Source organism: Doryrhamphus excisus, chromosome 6 (assembly GCF_030265055.1).
Source record: "Doryrhamphus excisus isolate RoL2022-K1 chromosome 6, RoL_Dexc_1.0, whole genome shotgun sequence".
Classification (NCBI taxonomy): domain Eukaryota; kingdom Metazoa; phylum Chordata; class Actinopteri; order Syngnathiformes; family Syngnathidae; genus Doryrhamphus; species Doryrhamphus excisus.
In genome coordinates, this window is record NC_080471.1 from 6,022,327 (window position 1) to 6,041,307 (window position 18,981).

General features: G+C 40.9%; 1 protein-coding gene across 2 annotated transcripts; it reads left to right on the forward strand.

Moving 5' to 3' along the window:
* The first annotated feature begins 115 nt into the window (after positions 1–115).
* Positions 116–16,540, forward strand: gpc2 (glypican 2). 2 transcript variants are annotated; one of them, XM_058075349.1, is made up of 11 exons: positions 116–523; positions 1,583–1,741; positions 4,647–4,781; positions 6,190–6,365; positions 6,443–6,523; positions 7,752–7,917; positions 8,737–8,867; positions 9,503–9,649; positions 12,445–12,581; positions 12,701–12,873; positions 14,473–16,540. In XM_058075349.1, the coding sequence occupies exons 1-11, from the start codon at positions 346–348 to the stop codon at positions 14,757–14,759; spliced, it is 1,770 nt and encodes a 589-aa protein (XP_057931332.1). In that variant the 5' UTR covers positions 116–345; the 3' UTR covers positions 14,760–16,540. The 2 variants fall into 2 exon arrangements, with proteins under 2 accessions (XP_057931332.1, XP_057931333.1); XM_058075350.1 differs by lacking the exons at positions 116–523; positions 1,583–1,741 and adding an exon at positions 3,728–3,781.
* Positions 16,541–18,981: the final 2,441 nt, after the last annotated feature.

Sequence of the window (18,981 nt, forward strand, 5' to 3'; positions counted from 1 at the left end):
TAAGAAATATAGCGCACAAGGATATACGAATTGTCCTGCTTTTATTATCGAGCAAGGATACACTTCCGCTTATAGCCACTTAACACATGCACTTTGTGATGACAGTGATGCTGCTGAGAGGGTTGGTACCATCAGTGCTGCTTTTCTCTTCATTGATGAAGTTCAGTGAACAGAGTCGATGGAGTCAAATGTCTAAAATTACACATTGGAATTATCCATTACTTGGGAAAACTATGCCTTTTTTACACGATTGACAATCCAGGGACACGTGTACATCCTAGACCTTTCATTCATTATACAGCATCTTCACGTCAATCTTCCTGTCTGCTGCCTTTTGTGGTGAGGATGGATACCCCACTGACTTTATCCCGGTACCGGCTGCTGGGTTTGCTTTGCACTGTCGTCAGCCTCTCGGGGCTCCGGAGCCCAGTAGCTGCAGCGGGGAGGAGCTGCGCCGATACCCGGCAGGTGTACGCGGAGAAGGGGTACAGCACCGGCACTGCACCGGTGACTCAAATCTCCGGTAAGATGCTTATGAAGGCATGTCATGCTGCATGACACACCTAAATTCAATGAAATTCGTGTACTTTAAAGTATGTTGACTAGAAACATAGAGAATTGTGATATTGGTGCAGAACATTACTATGGAAAGTGCAAAAATCACTAAAGCACCATGTGGCTAGATCATCATGTCTTTTCCCTCAGGATAAAAACAATACTGAGGGTGGTTTAAAACAAATTACACATCCCCTTCCCTTCCTGTTTAAATAGGATGATTAGAGGGGGGGTGACAACATTGCCAACACCAATGCAACAAAGAACCTCACCCTAATTAGTCTTTGCCTATCCTGGTAAATCCCTGCATTTACCCCTTGGGCTCTGCTCACTGGTGATAATCTTATCTGTCTGCATTTTAAATAAGGGAGCTTAATTAAGGAAAACGGTCTGGAAAAGTCAAAATACAACACGACTGTCCACTTCTTGTATGCTGTACTTTACATTCATTACATTCATTTACATTGCATTTGAATGATTGAGTCAAACAGACAGCTGCAGTATTGATTGATTATGTGTGTGTGTGTGTGTTGGTGTGTGTTTTTGCCCAAGCTTGCTGTCCCGTGGGCCATGGGGGAGCAGATGGCCGGGAGAGTGGACGATGAAGAGAAATGGAAATGCAGGGATGTGAGAGGCTAATAGTGAGAGAACAAAAGAGACAGGAGCGGTACACCAGCCAGACTCTAGATGTGTGTGGAAAGGCGTAATATTTGTGTGTCATGTAACATTGGCTGAAACAAAAGACCCGAATCTCGCCCCTTTTTGTCATTTGCATATCATTACCTCTAACATATCAAAGAAACCGACCTGCGCTGAAAAAGAGAGACAGATTGATGGTGAATGAATGAATAATTCATGGGAGCCAAAGGACAATTTCATATCACATCTCTTATCTTTTTGCTATAGGAAAAGAGTGACATATTACATATTTAGCCATCTGACTTCACCCACATCCTGTTTAAACATGACGAATGAACACAGGAAGACCAGTCGAATGTTAAAGATCATTTCTACATTGTGAACACAGGTGAGCACTTGAGGCTCTGTCCTCAGGACTACACCTGCTGCTCCAGTCAGATGGAGGAGACGCTGGCACTTCAAAGCGAGAGGGACTTCTTAAAATCCTTGGAGGATCATAGCCAGTTCCTGCTGACCACCTTCACCCAGAGACAGCGACGGTTTAATGGTGAGGGCATGAAATACAGTAATCCCTTGTTTTATTAATTCATGCTGGAGCCTATCCCAGCTGACTTTGGGCGAGAGGCGGGGCACACCCAGAACTGGTTGCCAGTCTGTGCCATATAGACAAACAATCATTCACACTCACATTTGTCAAAATAATTAAAGTTGACAATTAACCTAACAAGCCTGTGTTGGTAATGGGGGAGGAAAGTGGAGAAAACTCAATCCCTTGTGTATCACTCTTAATTGGTTCCAGACCCGACCGTGTTATGGAATATCTTTGTACTTAACATAAAACCCTCTAAATAGGTTTTCTATTATTATTAGAGCCCCGTAGACATGGAACCGTAACCATATAAACCATATAAAATTCATTCATTCATTCATTTTCTAGCACTTATCCTCACGAGGGTCACGGGGATGCTGGAGCCTATCCCAGCTGTCTTCGGGCGAGAGGCAGGGTACACCCTGGACTGGTTGCCAGCCAATCACAGGGCACATATAGACAAACAACCAAGGTTTAGAAGCCATTGTTGAGTTTACATAAAAGAAAACGTAAAATATTTTCACAAATAACTGCAAAGACACTTTCTGCTGTGTAACAACTGTCGGAAGCGCATAAAAGAAACAGGTGGGTGAATGCTGCATGAGGGTGAACCAATCAGCACGGAGGAAACTGAACAATAACTTCCTGTAATACGTATGGTACGTGTACCCAGGCCTTGTGTCTTCCTTCATTTAACGTTGTTTATGCTTGAAAATTCTTTATTTAGGTAAATAATAATTTGTTTAAATGTGCACATTTTGAAAAATAATAGCTATTAGTCAACCACAAAACAGCGATCATTCATTAATTCATGAAAAAACATGATGTAGTGAGAGAGTGATAATTAAATTGTGATATTACTGTACACATTTTTGGGTGAGGGTGGCAAATATTGTCTTCCAAACCACAAGGGGGCAGCATGTTAGAAGACAGTAGGTTGAGTCTACCCTCCATAAGGGAATGCTAGCTTTCTTAGCATAAGCAAGGATTTGTGAATTTAAAAGCTAGTCCATGGATTGGAAATTAACATTTTTATCATATCAGGAAAGTGATAATAAATAGGCAAGCAAAAGTAAAATGTAATTGGTACAATTTTAACGTTATCTGAGAAGGCAAGGGTGGCAAATATCACCCTCCAAACCATTAGGGGGCAGCATGTTAGAAGACAGTAGGTTGAGTCTACCCTCCATAAGGGAATGCTAGCTTTCTTAGCATAAGCAAGGATTTGTGAATTTAAAAGCTAGCCCATGGGTTGGAAATTAACATTTTACAATATCAGAAAAGTGGTAATAATTAGGCAAGCAAAAATAAAATGTAATTGGTACAATTTTAATGTTATCTGAAAAGGCAAGTATCAAATATCACCCTCCAAACCATTAGGGGGCAGCATGTTACAAGACTGTAGGTTGATGCTAACCAATGCTAACTTTCTTAGCCAGGATTTCTGAAACTAGTAGTTTTGAAATGACGGTCCAGTCATTTAATGTTGCACATTGTTAGGAATTTCTAATCTCAGCCTCCAAACCATTAGGAGGCAACATGTTACAAGACAGTAGGTTGATTCTACCTTGCTAACGTCTACCAATGCTAACTTTCTTAGCATTAGCCAGGATTTCTGAAACTAGTAATTTTGTAATGATGGTCCAGTCATTTAATGTTGCACATTATTAGCAAGGGTTTCATATCTTGCCCTCCAAACCATTAGGGGGCAGCACATCATGAAAAATGAGTATCAAATTCATTATTAGCGTTTGCATTATTAGCTAGCCTATCTCAAATGAAAATATATACACTAGTTTATTGTTACTAAACAATTCACATCCCACCCTCCAAACCAACAGGGGGCAGCACATCATGAAAAATGAGTATCAAATTCATTATTAGCGTTTGCATTATTAGCTAGCCTATCTCAAATTAAAATATATACACTAGTTTATTGTTACTAAACAATTCACATCCCACCCTCCAAACCAACAGGGGGCAGCATGTTACAAGACAGTAAGTTGATTCGACCTTGCTAACTTCAACTAATGCTAACTTTCTTAGCATTAGCCAGGATTTCTGAAACTAGTAGTTTTGAAATGATGGTCCAGTCATTTAATGTTGCACATTATTAGGAAGGGTTTCATATCTTGCCCTCCAAACCATTAGGGGGCAGCACATCATGAAAAATGAGTATCAAATTCATTATTAGCGTTTGCATTATTAGCTAGCCTATCTCAAATGAAAATATATACACTAGTTTATTGTTACTAAACAATTCACATCCCACCCTCCAAACCAACAGGGGGCAGCACATCATGAAAAATGAGTATCAAATTCATTATTAGCGTTTGCATTATTAGCTAGCCTACCTCAAATGAAAATATATACACTAGTTTATTGTTACTAAACAATTCACATCCCATCCTCCAAACCAACAGGGGGCAGCATGTTACCTGAAAGTGATGGCATTCAATTTTCTCCCCCATTATACCTGGAGCACAGTCCTGCTTGAATAATAATAAATCTGTTCCCACAAAGTTGGAACTGAAGGAGGTTTTAAGAGTCTCTGTCTCAGTCTTTAAGAGAATTGTCAATCTGTCTGACTCTAGGCACAGCACAGAGATGATCTGGCATTTCCACCGCCTACTCCTATCACCTTTATTCCCCTCCTCCGTCTTTTATATAACCTGAATGATGAATCAGCAGTGGGAGACCGCATATGAGCCATTAAAGGCTATTTATATACTGTAGACCTCACACTTTCTTGCATTTATTCGCTAACGTGCACCATGTGATGTAACCGTCCTGTGAGCCCGGTGAGGCCTTGGCGGGATGTATTGATGTCGGAGACCTGCATCTGATGTCTTTGTCCATACAGAGTTCTTCAGGGAGCTCATAGACCTGGCCGAGAAGTCCATGAACCAGATGTTCACCAAGACCTACGGACGCCTCTTCACGCAGAACGCGCACGTCTTCCAGGAGCTGTTTGCAGAGCTTCGCAGATATTATTCAGGTCAGTTTATTGACACCTCCACCGGCGCGATATTTGGACGCATGTATATTTAGATGCAAGGTGCTACCAGATGGGCGTATTCTATCACAAATTATGTGCTGTTGTAGAATGTAGTTCTCAATCATCCATCCACAAATTCTGTGTTATTCTTTATACACGACACTGACGGAAAGGATGTCAACACAGTGGTGGCACAGCAGCTTTTTCACACAGAGATCCAGCAAAATAGCCTCTTCAGAGCTGTAACAGTATATCCTGTGTCTGCCTCTCATAGAAAAAATTGTTGCTTTAAACACAACAAGAAGGAGAAGTGAGTCAATGCTATTACACTGCGGAATTGCAAAATTGCAGAATACCCCAACTCTGTACCACACAGGCTGGATGACAAGAAGGTTCACTCTGCATGTGTGTGTGTGTGCATTGGACGGAGAGAGTGAAGCCTGTTGTCAGCCTCCTTATCCCCTAGTATGTGGAGGAGTGTTGAGGGATATCAGACACATTGCATTTTATTCCGCCAACACAGTGTTTTTTAGTCTTAACAGAGACAGGGTTTATTTTTGATTGTTTTGGGTTATTGTGATTTTTAGGTGCAATTTATGCTAGTAGAAACTGAGAGTCCATTTTATTTTTATTAATGTTTTTTTAAATATTTTTTGTTTGTTTAATATATTATGTACTCCAGTTTCCTCCCACATTCCAAAAACATGCTAGGTTAATTGGCGACTCCAAATTGTCCATAGGTATGAATGTGAGTGTGAATGGTTGTTTGTCTTTTTGTGCACTGTGATTGGCTGGCCACCAGTCCAGGGTGTACCCCGTCTCTCGCCCGAAGACAGCTGGGATAGGCTCCAGCACCCCCGCGACCCTCGTGTGGATAAGTGGTAGAAAATGAACGAATGAATGAATCTATCCATCCATCCATCCATCTATCTATCTATCTATCTATCTATCTATCTATCTACAATATATTATGGGGATGCACGGCGGGTGAGTGGTTAGCACACAGGCCTCACAGCTAGGAGACCCGAGTTCAATTCCACCCTCGGCCATCTCTGTGTGCAGTTTGCATGTTCTCTCTGTCGCATGCGTGGGTTTTCTCCGGGTACTCCGGTTTCCTCCCACATTCCAAAAACATGCTAGGTTAATTGGCCACTCCAAATTGTCCATAGGTATGAATGTGAGTGTGAATGGTTGTTTGTCTATATGTGCCCTGTGATTGGCTGGCCAACAGTCCAGGGTGTACCCCGCCTCTTGCCCGAAGACAGCTGGGATAGGCTCCAGCACCCCCGCGACCCTCATGAGGATAAGCGGTAGAAAATGAATGAATGAATGAATAATATATTATGTTAGTTGTGTTATTATTTTTACTATCAAGATGTACACTCCCCCACCTCCATGATGTCTACAGGGGGCAGCGTAAGTCTGACCGAGGTTCTGTCAGACTTCTGGTCCAGGCTGGTGGAGCGGGTCTTCACCCTCGTCAACCCTCAGTATCAGTTCAGCGATGACTACCTGGAGTGTGTCAGCAAACATGCCGAACAGCTGCAGCCCTTCGGAGACGTGCCTCGCAAACTACGCGTGCAGGTGGACATGTTTCTCATACAAATATGGTCGAATTTAGAGATTTATTTTTGATTTGTGTCATTTTTATTTCAATCTAGGTATCCAGGGCTTTTATTGCAGCAAGGGCACTATCTCAAGGCTTGGCCACTGGGCGAGATATTGTCAACAAAGCCACAAAGGTGATTTGTTTTTTTCTATTTCTATTCGGTTTTTGTCCAGAATTTTGCCTCTGTTTTTGTACACTGTCTCAGCTTTTATTTAATTTGCATGGAACAAACTAGTGTGTTTGCCCTGTACTGTATCGCTCCACAAGTTGATAAAGAAGAACAACACTACTGCATTCCATCTCTCCAAGGTCCATCCATTCATCATTTCTAACTATTTTGCATTGTTTTCTGCATCCATCCATCCATCCATCCATTTTCTATAACGCTTATCCTCATTAGGGTCGCAAGCAGGCTGGAGCCTATCCCTCCATGTGAAGCTATTCTTTTTTTTAATGTATTAATTAATTATTTTTTATTTTTTATTAATAAAAAAATAAATAAAAATAATAATAAATTATAATTAATTTAATTTTTTAATATTTTTCAATTAATTAATTATTATTCTCGATCAAATATATTAATTGATTGGATTTACATGATTTCTTATGCAAAAATTGCGTTTTTTGTCTGACCTTTTGAATTGAATTAATAATAAAAATTGATACCAATTTTAATTTTATTTGACGTCAACTGCTTAAAAAGATGCAGTTTTACAGTGTAAAAAAACTTTGGACTTTGGATGTATGAGAACATGTCACTCTACAGTTCCAGTTTTCATATACAGGGGTGCTACCAGGAATTCCTCCGTCCCCCTTTTCATGTTTTAATAATTACCTATTTTTTGTCAGGGGTCATTGGAATTATCCTAACTTTTCCCCATTATACGGCACCCCTGGTCAATAGCACTCCATCCATCCAGGGTCGCGGGTATGCTGGAGCCTATCCCAGCTGTCTTCGGGCGAGAGGCGGTGTACACTCTGGACTGGTCGCCAATCAGCCAATCACAGAGCACATATAGACAAACAACCATTCACACTCACATTCATATCTATGGACAATTTGGATTCGCCAATAGCACTCATCATTGATAAATTGAACAATTCACACTTAATCAATGTGATCAGTATCGGCCTATTTCACTCATGCATGATGAGTATTGAAACCGACAGCATAAAACTCTGATTGGAGTGTTCCCTTGTTTGGACATCTATGTCTTTTGTCCTTATAGGAATATATTACACCTGAAATGTTTACGTTTCAGTCACATGATAAAATGCCGTTGAACTGCAACAGAAATACAGTTGAAGTGACGTTACCTGAGGTCCGAAAGTCAAAGTTCTGTATTGTTCATGTCTCACAGCTGACTCCAGACTCTGAATGTGTGCGTGGCCTAATGCGTCAGTGGTACTGCCCGCTGTGTCGAGGAATGCCCTCCCTGCGTCCATGCCGTGCCTTCTGCCTCAACGTGATGAAAGGCTGCTTGGCCAATCAGGCTGACCTGGACACCGAGTGGGATTATTTCATTGGTGGGTAAAAGGAGGCAGTCTAAATTAGTTATATGGTAATATAACTAATTTTATTTAATTTGAACATGGATCAGATTCCAATTGAATGCATCCCATAATCAGTTCCCAGTTCCACATGTCCAAAAGGAGTAGGAAGAAGCAAAGCTTATTAAATCCTACCCCTCCATCTGGTACTTTTACAATCAGTAACTGTTACATTTGTTCACTTCCTGCTTTCCTAATATAGTTTTTTTTAAATTAAATTTATTTATATATATAATATTTATATATGAATTTGTATTTATATATTTAATATATACACGTGTATGTGTGTTCCAGTGCCAAAGACCTAACAGCTTGGAGGTTGTTTGACTCCTTACATTTGTTCACTTCCTGCTTTCCTAATATAGTTAGCAAAGGTCTGTCTGTCAATATAGTGATATATATAGCACATGATATGTATAGCACATCATGACTGGTTCAAGACTCTTCATCCTTGTATTTAGCAAACATCAACTGCTTGTATTGTTTCTTGAATTGGCTCATCGTTGTGCATTGTTTGATTTCCTTACTCAATCCATTCCATAGTTTGATTCCACATACTGAAATGCTATGGCTAGCATAACGTAGTCCTAGCATAGAAGTGTTTCAAATGTACTTCTTCCCTGAGATCATATTTCTCCTCTCTTGTAGAGAAGTATTGGATTATATTTTTAGGTAATTATGTAAAAATATTGTATTATGAGTGATATTTGTCCTTCTTTTTCAAGCTAATCAGTTGTAATTAGCATTTGCCTTGTAACTTCAACTTGTGGGCTCACATGTTCTCTTCCCCATCAGACGCCCTCTACCAGGTTGCAGAGAAGTTGGAGGGGCCGTTCAACATGGAGTTGGCAGCAGATTCCATCTCCGTCAAAGTGTCCGAAGCCATCATGCACATGCAAGAAAACAGCGTCAGCATCTCCACAAAGGCAAGGAAGTTGACAAAGTTTTAGAATCAGTTGACATATGGTCAATGACTTATTGAGTCCTGCCCGTTTTCACATTCTCCTTGATGGCGGCCATGTTTTTTCAACAATTCTACTCACATGTGTTTATCAGTCTGCTAAAGGTGTGTACCCAATTTCGACTAAACACTCTAAAGTTAAAGTGGGTCATTGAGCTGTGTGTGTGTCAATCTGAGTTAGCTTATAAAAACACATACAGTCAAGTGAAAAGAATCACATTAAAGTTAGGTAAGAATGAATAACAGCATTCAAGACCAATTTCCACTTAACTGTATGATGATGATTATTGTCTCATTTGAATGTCCTTCCTGAGACGACATTGCTGCGACACTGCAGCATTCCCACACACAGCATGATGTTCGTACTGTGAGACTGAAACCTGGCAAGCCAGACCACCTGAGAAGCACCCACGTCCTCCTCAATACTTGGCAGCGCTTCAAGGAACAGGGAGTTCTTTCCTTCACAGCTTTTTTCTCTGATAAAGAGAAAGAAAGTGTGACGTGACAACGGCAGTAAAAACACCACCTTGGATTTCGGTGATTGCTGCACCGAACTTTCTACCACAGACTCTGAGTCTGAAATTGATACTGTTCCTGTAGGTCTTCCAAGGTTGTGGAAACCCCAGACCGCTTCCGGGACGATCCAAACGCTCACCAAAGGAGTCGGGTGGCAACAGGAGGCCTTTCCGCACCTACACCCCGGAGGAAAAACCCACTACTGCTGCAGGCACCAACTTGGACCGACTGGTAAGGATAAGGTTAAACTTAGCTTAGACTGTCCACTTTGGTCTGTACTTGGGAAATAGATCCAAAATTTGAGATTGAGTCCGATCTAGGTCATTGTAATCTTAGCATTGATCGATTAGACTGGACTGGTCAGGTTGAGGTAGAAGACATTTCGCCTTTCACCGAGTACATTTACTCGGTTCATGTTGAAGACGAGATAGGACTCTATCTAGTATCTATTGTCATCTTTGGGCATCAACATTTTTTTCTGTGTCACTGTTCTGTATAAATCTTGGGGCAGTGAATCGATCGCAAACGGACTATTCAAGTTGTCTTAGTAGATTTCATCTGTTATCCGAGCAGACTTCATCAGTTCATGTTCAAAGACTAGACAGCTGTAATCTGAGCTGTTTGAACTCTAGCCTGATCCAGAGCTAATATTACCGATATTCCCGATCGCAACTGGACTGGACTGTTGTTTGACGGTTGTCTTAGAAGACGTTTCGCCTTTAAACTGAGTAGACTTCATCAGTTCACGTTCAAAGACCAGACAGGACGAGAGCTCAGAAAACTCAGACTAGAACTGTCCGTAACTAGAACTGTATTTTAATCTTTGGGCATCGAATTGATCCCAAATGGACTGTTCAGATTGCCCTAGAAGACAAAGGTAGACAAAGTCATTTTTGTCTGTGTCACTATTCTGTATAAATCTTGGGGCAGTGAATCGATCGCAAACGGACTATTCAAGTTGTCTTAGAGGACGTTCCATCTGTCATCCGAGCAGGCTTCATCAGTTCATGTTCAAAGACTAGACAGCTGTAGTCTGAGCTGTTTGAACTCTAGTCTGATCCAGAGCTAATATTATCGATATTACCAATCGCAACTGGACTGGACTTTTGTTTGACGGTTGTCTGAGAAGATATTTCGCCTTTAAACTGAGTAGACTTCATCAGTTCACGTTCAAAGACTAGATAGTAGTAGAGCTCAGAAAACTCAGACTAGAACTGTCCTATGTAATCTATGTAATAATCTTGGGGCATTTAATTGATCTCAGCTGGACTGATCAGATTGTCTTAGACGACTTTGCCTCTCATCCCAGCAGGCTTCGTAGGACAGATCCAGACTGAGCTCTAGTCTCATCTAGTCTTGAACCGGTTGATGACGCCTTCTCAGATAAGAGGTCTTCTAAGACAACCTGAATAGTCATCATTTCATGTACAAAGACTAGATAGGACAGCTCTAGACTGGGCTGTTGAAGCTGAATTGATTAATGAACTGATTAAGCCTGTGAATGTAACCTTGGTGAGACATATTTTGGACGCTCAGTTGTGTTGGAAGTAGTAGGTGCCGGGGCTTCAAAGCATGTGTCGAGTAATTGAGTGGGCACTTCCGCGAAGCGTGTACCGAAGCTTGATTCTTTGGGGTGAGGGGCCGAAATTCATGACGTCCACGTGACGGATTCGGGAAAAGGTTCAGAATTTGCTGCAATGTTTGCCTGTCACTCAGCGAAATATGTATCACATGATACATGGCATTTATGGACAAGAAAACATTCAGCATTTTATATTTACTGTATATTTTATCTTACACTTTGTAGATTAATCATTTGGTGATACATTTTTTTGTAGTACATAATCATTTCCAAGGGCTGCATGGCGGACGAGTGGTTAGCACACAGGCCTCACAGCTAGGAAACCCGAGTTCAATTCCACCCTCGACCATCTCTGTGTGGAGTTTGCATGTTCTCCCCGTGCATGCGTGGGTTTTCTCCGGGTACTCCGGTTTCCTCCCACATTCCAAAAAAACATGCTAGGTTAATTGGCCACTCCAAATTGTCCATAGGTATGAATGTGAGTGTGAATGGTTGTTTGTCTATATGTGCCCTGTGATTGGCTGGCCACCAGTCCAGGGTGTACCCCGTCTCTCGCCCGAAGACAGCTGGGATAGGCTCCAGCACCCCCGCGACCCTCGTGTGGATAAGCGGTAGAAAATGAATCAATTAATAATATATTATGGGGCTGCACGGCGGATGAGTGGTTAGCACACAGGCCTCACAGCTAGGAAACCCGAGTTCAATCCCACCCTCGGACATCTCTGTGTGGAGTTTGCATGTTCTCCCCGTGCATGCGTGGGTTTTCTCCGGGTACTCCGGTTTCCTCCCACATTCCAAAAACATGCTAGGTTAATTGGCGACTCCAAATTGTCCATAGGTATGAATGTGAGTGTGAATGGTTGTTTGTCTATATGTGCCCTGTGATTGGCTGGCCACCAGTCCAGGGTGTACCCCGCCTCTCGCCCAAAGACAGCTGGGATAGGCTCCAGCACCCCCGCGACCCTTGTGAGGATAAGCGGTAGAAAATGAATGAATGAATGAATATATCACATTAAAATCTCCACACAGTGACACTAATTACCTGATTGCTGGATGTTGCTGTGTGAAAATGTACACCATTTCCTCAGTATACTGCTTCACTGGGTTCTGTTTGAAATGCACAGGCGGGCAAATGCAATTGAACGCTCTGATGTAGCAATTTTGCGGGCTCTCTGTGTCAAAGAGGTGAATGAACAAGACTATTCTGAAAGTATTATTCAGACTCGTAATATAGGCAAGACTCAATAACCTCCACAGAAAGCAGCCTTTCTAACAATATTTGGATTCCCACAAATCCATTAATTTAACGCTCAAAACTATGACTCATGTGGAACTGCCTCCAGCCCCCGCGGCTTCACACACTTCCCTCCCACCCTAGCAAAGACGCAGCACACAAGAACGCTTCCAGGCTTGAAATGACGACTCGCAAACTGCCTCTGTACAGGTTACTGAACTGAAGGAGCGCTTGCGGCCCATGGGAAGCTTCTGGGTGTCCCTCCCACACACCATCTGCAACGATGAAAAGATGGCAGCCGACGTCACAAACGAGGACCGCTGCTGGAACGGGCAGACCCGGGGGAGGTTAGCAAGCAATTGAATTTAGCTATCACCCACAAACTGTCTGACGGGAATGATGATGGATGCTTTTCTTAACACGGATACAGCAAGCGGTTATTCCTGCTTTGTGTGGACACGTTCAGGTATCTTCCGGAGGTGACGGGTGACGGCCTGGCCAGCCAGATCAACAACCCCGAGGTGGAAGTGGACATTGGACGGCCCGATGTGAGGACCAGACAGCTGATCATGGAGCTGAGGGTGGCCACCAACAAACTGAGACATGCACAGAGTGGACAGGACATGGACTTTATGGACAGTCAGTACCTTCACACAGTCACTTCATGTGCTTTGTATCATTTTGCCTCAAATAGTTGCCTCCACAGATGGATGACATCTTTTGCCTCTCAGGAGAAATCATTGCAGGTTCTGCCACTAGGGGGGTGTCATAACCTGTACAGTGACTGACAGCATCATGTGTAGACATCTTTACCACTACACACACCAGCACCTGGGGGGATGTGGCATCTGTAAAGCTGAAGTGGACTTTAAAGAGAAGCTAAACATTTCGACATTGACCTAAAAAGAAAGAGAGACTGGACAAAAAGGACAGGAAAAGACTATTAGGGGGAATGTTTTAGTGTAGATTCATACGGGACACAAATTGTTTGAGTTATGTCCACAAAAAAATTTAATATTCATTTTCTACCGCTTATCCTCACAAGAGTCGCAGGTATGCTGGAGCCTATCCCAGCTGTCTTCGGACAAGAGGCGGCGTACACCCTGGACTGGTGGCCAGCCAATCACAGGGCACATATAGACAAACAACCATTCACACTCACATTCATACCTATGGACAATTTGGAGTGGCCAATTAACCTAGCATGTTTTTGGAATGTGGGAGGAAACCGGAGTACCCGGAGAAAACCCACGCATGCACGGGGAGAACATACAACTCCACACAGAGATGGCCAAGGGTGGAATCGAACTCTGGTCTCCTAGCTGTGTGGCCTGCATGCTAACCACTCATCCTAATTTAATAATATTAAAAATATGTATGTATTCCTGTATACAGAGCAATGTGATTGCAAAATGAATATCTTAGTAACCTCCTCTCATAAAGCTTTTACGGTGGAACCTTGGTTAGTGTCAATCTGTTCCACAAGGTCCGACTCTAATCAAAACGTACTCTAATCGAGTCAATTTTTTAAATAGTTTTTAAGACTGGAAATCAAATTTGTCTGTTCCAAATGTTGTTTTGCAGTAAACAATTTTGAAATCAAAGGGATTGAAGACTGTTCCATAGCTGTGAGGTCTGCGTGCTAACCACTTGACCGCCATGCAGCCCAAAATTTTATATTTTTATTTTTATATTTTATTTTATAGTTTTGCTAAAATTATGAAAAAGGAATATAATATAATGCAATGAAATGCAACACATTTTATATTGTATTATTTATTGTTTTTTTCATACTTATGTGTTGGGTAAAACAAATAATAAATAATAAAATATAATATGAATAAATGAATTACTAATATATATACTAGTCATAATATATTGTACATATTTTATTGTTTTTCATTTTTACATTTTGATTTAAATATTTTTATATATTTTGTATTTATATTTAGTTTTTATTTTTTATTTATATATTTTTTATTTATATTTATAAATATATATAAATAATTAAAATGTATTTTCAATAATATTATAAATATTATATTTCAATAATAAGACTTTAATAATAATATCTTTAATATTATAATAATATAAATGCATTTGTGCAACAAAAAATAAAAAATCCAAGTAGACACCTGGCGCCCTCTGCAGTTGAGTAAATAAATATGGACAGTCCAATTAAAACATCTCATTCTTCATCTCGGTGTTTTTGTCTTTGTTTTGTTTTGCTGCCTGTAGGTGAGGAGGGCAGCGGTTCAGGGGGAGGAGACAGCAGTGAAAGATACAATGACGACTGGCCGGGTTACGGTCCTTACTCTCCTCCTTACAACAAGCCCCCTCGTAACTCCGCCCCTTCCGCCCCTGCCTCCAACCCAGCCAAGCCTCCTCGGGTTCGTGAGAGAAACAACAAGTGGAACCGCAACAACGGCCGGGTCATTCATTCTACAGCAAGTCCCCTCACCTCCTCCTTGCTTCCTTTGTTATTGCTTCCTTTCATGATGTTGGCGGCCATCTTGCTGAGATAGCTGCTTTACATCAAGCACATTAGGGCAGAATAATATTCCATTTGGTTACACCAGCACAAAAAACATACCAGCCCAAAATATGTGACTATTTTTAATCCCTATACTACACAAAGCACTAAATATCGCTATATCACCATTCTAAAAATTCTAAATCATATTAGCGAAATGTCCAGTCTTGAAAACCAATATGCCAGAGCATAACCTAGCTGTCTTGTCTGACTGGTGGCCAGCCAATCACAGGGCACATATAGACAAACAACCATTCCCACTCACATTCATACCTATGGACAATTTGGAGTGGCCAATTAACCTAGCATGTTTTTGGAATGTGGGAGGAAACCGGAGTACCCGGAGAAAACCCACGCATGCACGGGGAGAACATGCAAATTAGGATTGAACTTGGGTCTCCTAGCTGTGAGGTCTGCGTGCTAACCACTCATCCGCCGTGCAGCCCTCGATAATTGGTTTTCCAATTAATTTTCGCGATAAAGGATTCATGTTAAAAAAAATTATATTTTCATAGTTAAAGCCTTGAAAACCCATTTATGATTTTTAAAATATGGTATACGGTTTTAACATTATTAGAGCGCTGTGGACATAAAATAACACCCCTATAGTCACCTTCATGCTCCTATTATTTATTGTTTACCACACAATGCCCAACCATTCACACTCCCATTCATACCTATGGACAATTTGGAGTGGCCAATTAACCTAGCATGTTTTTGGAATGTGGGAGGAAACCGGAGTACCTGGAGAAAACCGGGTAGAACATGCAAACTCCACACAGAGATGGCCGAGGGTGGAATTGAACTTGGGTCTTTGAGCTGTGTGGCCTGCGCGCGAACCACTCAACCACCGTGCATCAACCTTCCAAATATCATATATCAGCAATGAGACGTTGTTGCCTGTCTGTATGGCACGTTCTTCTCCAGCAGATATTTGCAGCTGTGTGTCGGACCGACAGCCACTCACTGTTCTTCCCATCCCGCGAGGTGCATTCATGGACATCGGGCCATTACATTATTATTTCTTGGCCCACCAGTTGAGAATCCTCGGCTTAGAATGTACAAAAACAATGACATCTCATGTAAAAATATTGGCGCCTTTTAACATATTTATTATTATTGCTTATTTAACTCAATTTATTTCCATTTAAGATATTCTTTAAATGTTTTTATCTTCTGAAAGAAGTGTTTCTGATTAAAAAAAAAAAGCCAATACCCTCTAAAAACACATAATTGGGTTATTTTGTATTAAAATGTTGACAGTATGAAAGTATTTATATATTTGTGTGCTGCATGTGCTATTTTAGCGAGCAGATGTCTGAATGCTTTTTTTTTTAAACTGTGCGCTTTTCTACTTGCTATTCCTAAAAGCAATGAATGTCTGACAATGACTCCTTTGTGTTATATGATGCTGAATGTGTTTTGATGAAGAAAAAGAGGAAATGGTGGTATTTTTGTGGGGGAAAATAACGTAGACATGATAATCCCAGTTTCACGTTTGTAATAGAAACACACTTTGAAATAATGCTGATTATCGCTGTACAAAAAGCACAGTTTTGTTTGTAAATAACAATTGAAAGCACAAAAAAAAAATATGCGAGGGTGGTTTTAAAAAAGCAACAGTGTTGTCGTTTTGTGTCTTTCCAATGATCGGCATTCAAATGAGCTGCAGTATTTCCACAAAATGTCAGGTGATTGGTGAAAAGAGCACAATTCATGTTGTTAACAAACAAGTGATATTTTCTGCCTCATTAAAACAAATGAACAATGCAATGTTGTCATCTACAATATATACACAGTATGACCCCCCCCCCCCCCACAATACACTGCTTACCCTGCACTCTGATCTCAGGCTTTTAGAGGAGCATGCAGCACTTCCTACATCTTCATAGTGCGAGGACTTCTTATTACATATCTGACATGTGATGCAACCAAGGAGAGAAAAATGCTGCATTATATTATGCATAGACTTTATATACGATCACAGACTCATTAATGTTACCATCCATAGGAAGAAGCAGAGCACTGCCAGGAGCAGCAAGCCGGCCACGATTGTCAAGAAGATGATCCACCAGGCGACTTTGGTGAAGTATTCATCTTCTCTTTCCAGGAATACTGTCACTTTTACCTGCACATATATATATATATATATATACACACACAGTACTGTACTATGGGAGTAGTATATAGGAGTATAGATTTACTATCCACAGAAAATAAGCCAGGCTGCACAGCGGTCGAGTGGTTAGCGCGCAGACCTCACATCTAGGAGACCCGAAATTGTCCATAGGTATGAATGTGAGTGTGAATGGTTGTTTGTCTATATGTGCCCTGTGATTGGCTGGCCACCAGTCCAGGGTGTACCCCGCCTCTCGCCCCAAAGACAGCTGGGATAGTCTCCAGCAGAAAATGAATGAATGAAAATAAGCCGGCTGCACAGCGGTCGAGTGGTTAGCACGCAGACCTCACAGCTACATCAGGGTTCAATTCCACCCTCGGCCATCTCTGTGTGGAGTTTGCATGTTCTCTCTGGCCACCAGTCCAGGGTGTACCCTTCCTCTCACTCGAAGACAGCTGGGATAGGCTCGAGCACCCCTGTGACCCTTGTGAGGGAAAAGCGGTAGAAAATGAATGAATGACATCCATTACTGTTGTCTAAATGGCTGGCAACACAATTTGCATACCCGCATATTAACAAATTTCTAGTTGTGTGTGTGTTTTACTTTGGTCTGAGGCTTTTCTTCCTTGAGTCCGATGTTCTCAGGAGAGTTGCTTAGACTGAGAGCAGCATCCAAGTAATTGAAAGAGCTGTAATCCTATATAGGAAACAAAATATGACTAATTTAGTCCGGTAAAGATACATTATAAGATGCATTTAAACTGAGCACCTGTGTGAGAGTGCTGTTCCAAAGACGGGCATGTAGAACAACTAGTGCAGTATTGTCCAACCCCACTAGAGGGCAGCGTAACACCACACACTTTGAGTCCGTCAGAGCACGTCTGAGGGGGTCAAAAGGTTACAGTAATAATAGTACAATCACTACCATATTCAAGAATCAAGCAGGATTTCTCACCAGGGTTTTATATTTCCTTCTTAGTGGAAGAAATGGGAATCCATCCGTGGAGAGCGCGTCGTATTCTGCCTCGCGTCTCTGCCTTGAGGCACCGCGCCAACCCTTGAAGCCAAATCTGTCAATCCATGTTACAAAATAGCAATAAAAACAACAGAAATCTGTTGGCTTCACTTGCTTAAAAGGATCAATTCGATCGGCGGGTGAGCAGGAGCCATAATGCATTCCCGCACTTGTGATGTGAGTCAAGTAGAGCAGCCGTTTCCCGTTGGAATTCTCTTCTGGCCAGTCCATATCCAGGGATGCGTTGGCAAATGACTTAAGCGATCGGCCCATATTTGGTATCTGTTAGCATAGCTCATTTAGACTAGGAAATGTATTTTGATGAACATCATGTTACCTTAAATTCATACTGAATGGCAGCTCCAATGTCATCCACTGTTTTAATGGCTCTTTCATTCATTAAGCTTGGACTGACTGACACTTGAGACGGCCTGGCAAGCCTGGGAAACAATAGTATATACTGTATACAGTAAAACTCAAACTTTATATGCTGTGTATACTGTAGTTAGCATTCCAGTTGTGCCTCTCATGACTGGAAATGACACAAAAAAGTGGCCAAAAAAGTATGAAATTGTGTTAAAATGAAAATTACAAAAATTAAAAAAAAAAAAGATTTATGTATTGAAATTGTTTTCCCATTTTCCCATTTCCCATTTCCCATTTCATTGGAGTGTAAAGGCTCGCACAACACCAGGACATCACATGTAACAAGGGGAAGACAAAAAATAAAACATTTAAAAAAAGGAAATTAAAACATATATATATACACAATAAAAAAGTAGATAAAATTAAAACAAATAATTATTTGACATTTTTATTGATTTTTATGTATTAAATAGTATTTTAGTATTTTTCTTTATATTTTTTCTTTAATTTATTTAGATTTTTTTAATAGTATTAAATCGTAGGATACTGGTAACTTCTAGCATTACCTCGAAGATGTCTCTCATCAAGTATATAAAAAATATATTATGATAAATTGTAAATATATATTTTTTAAATATATAAAAAACAAAAATATAAATAATTCTGGCCACAAAACTTTTTAAGAAGTATTTAAAAATAGTCAAAATAGGTATC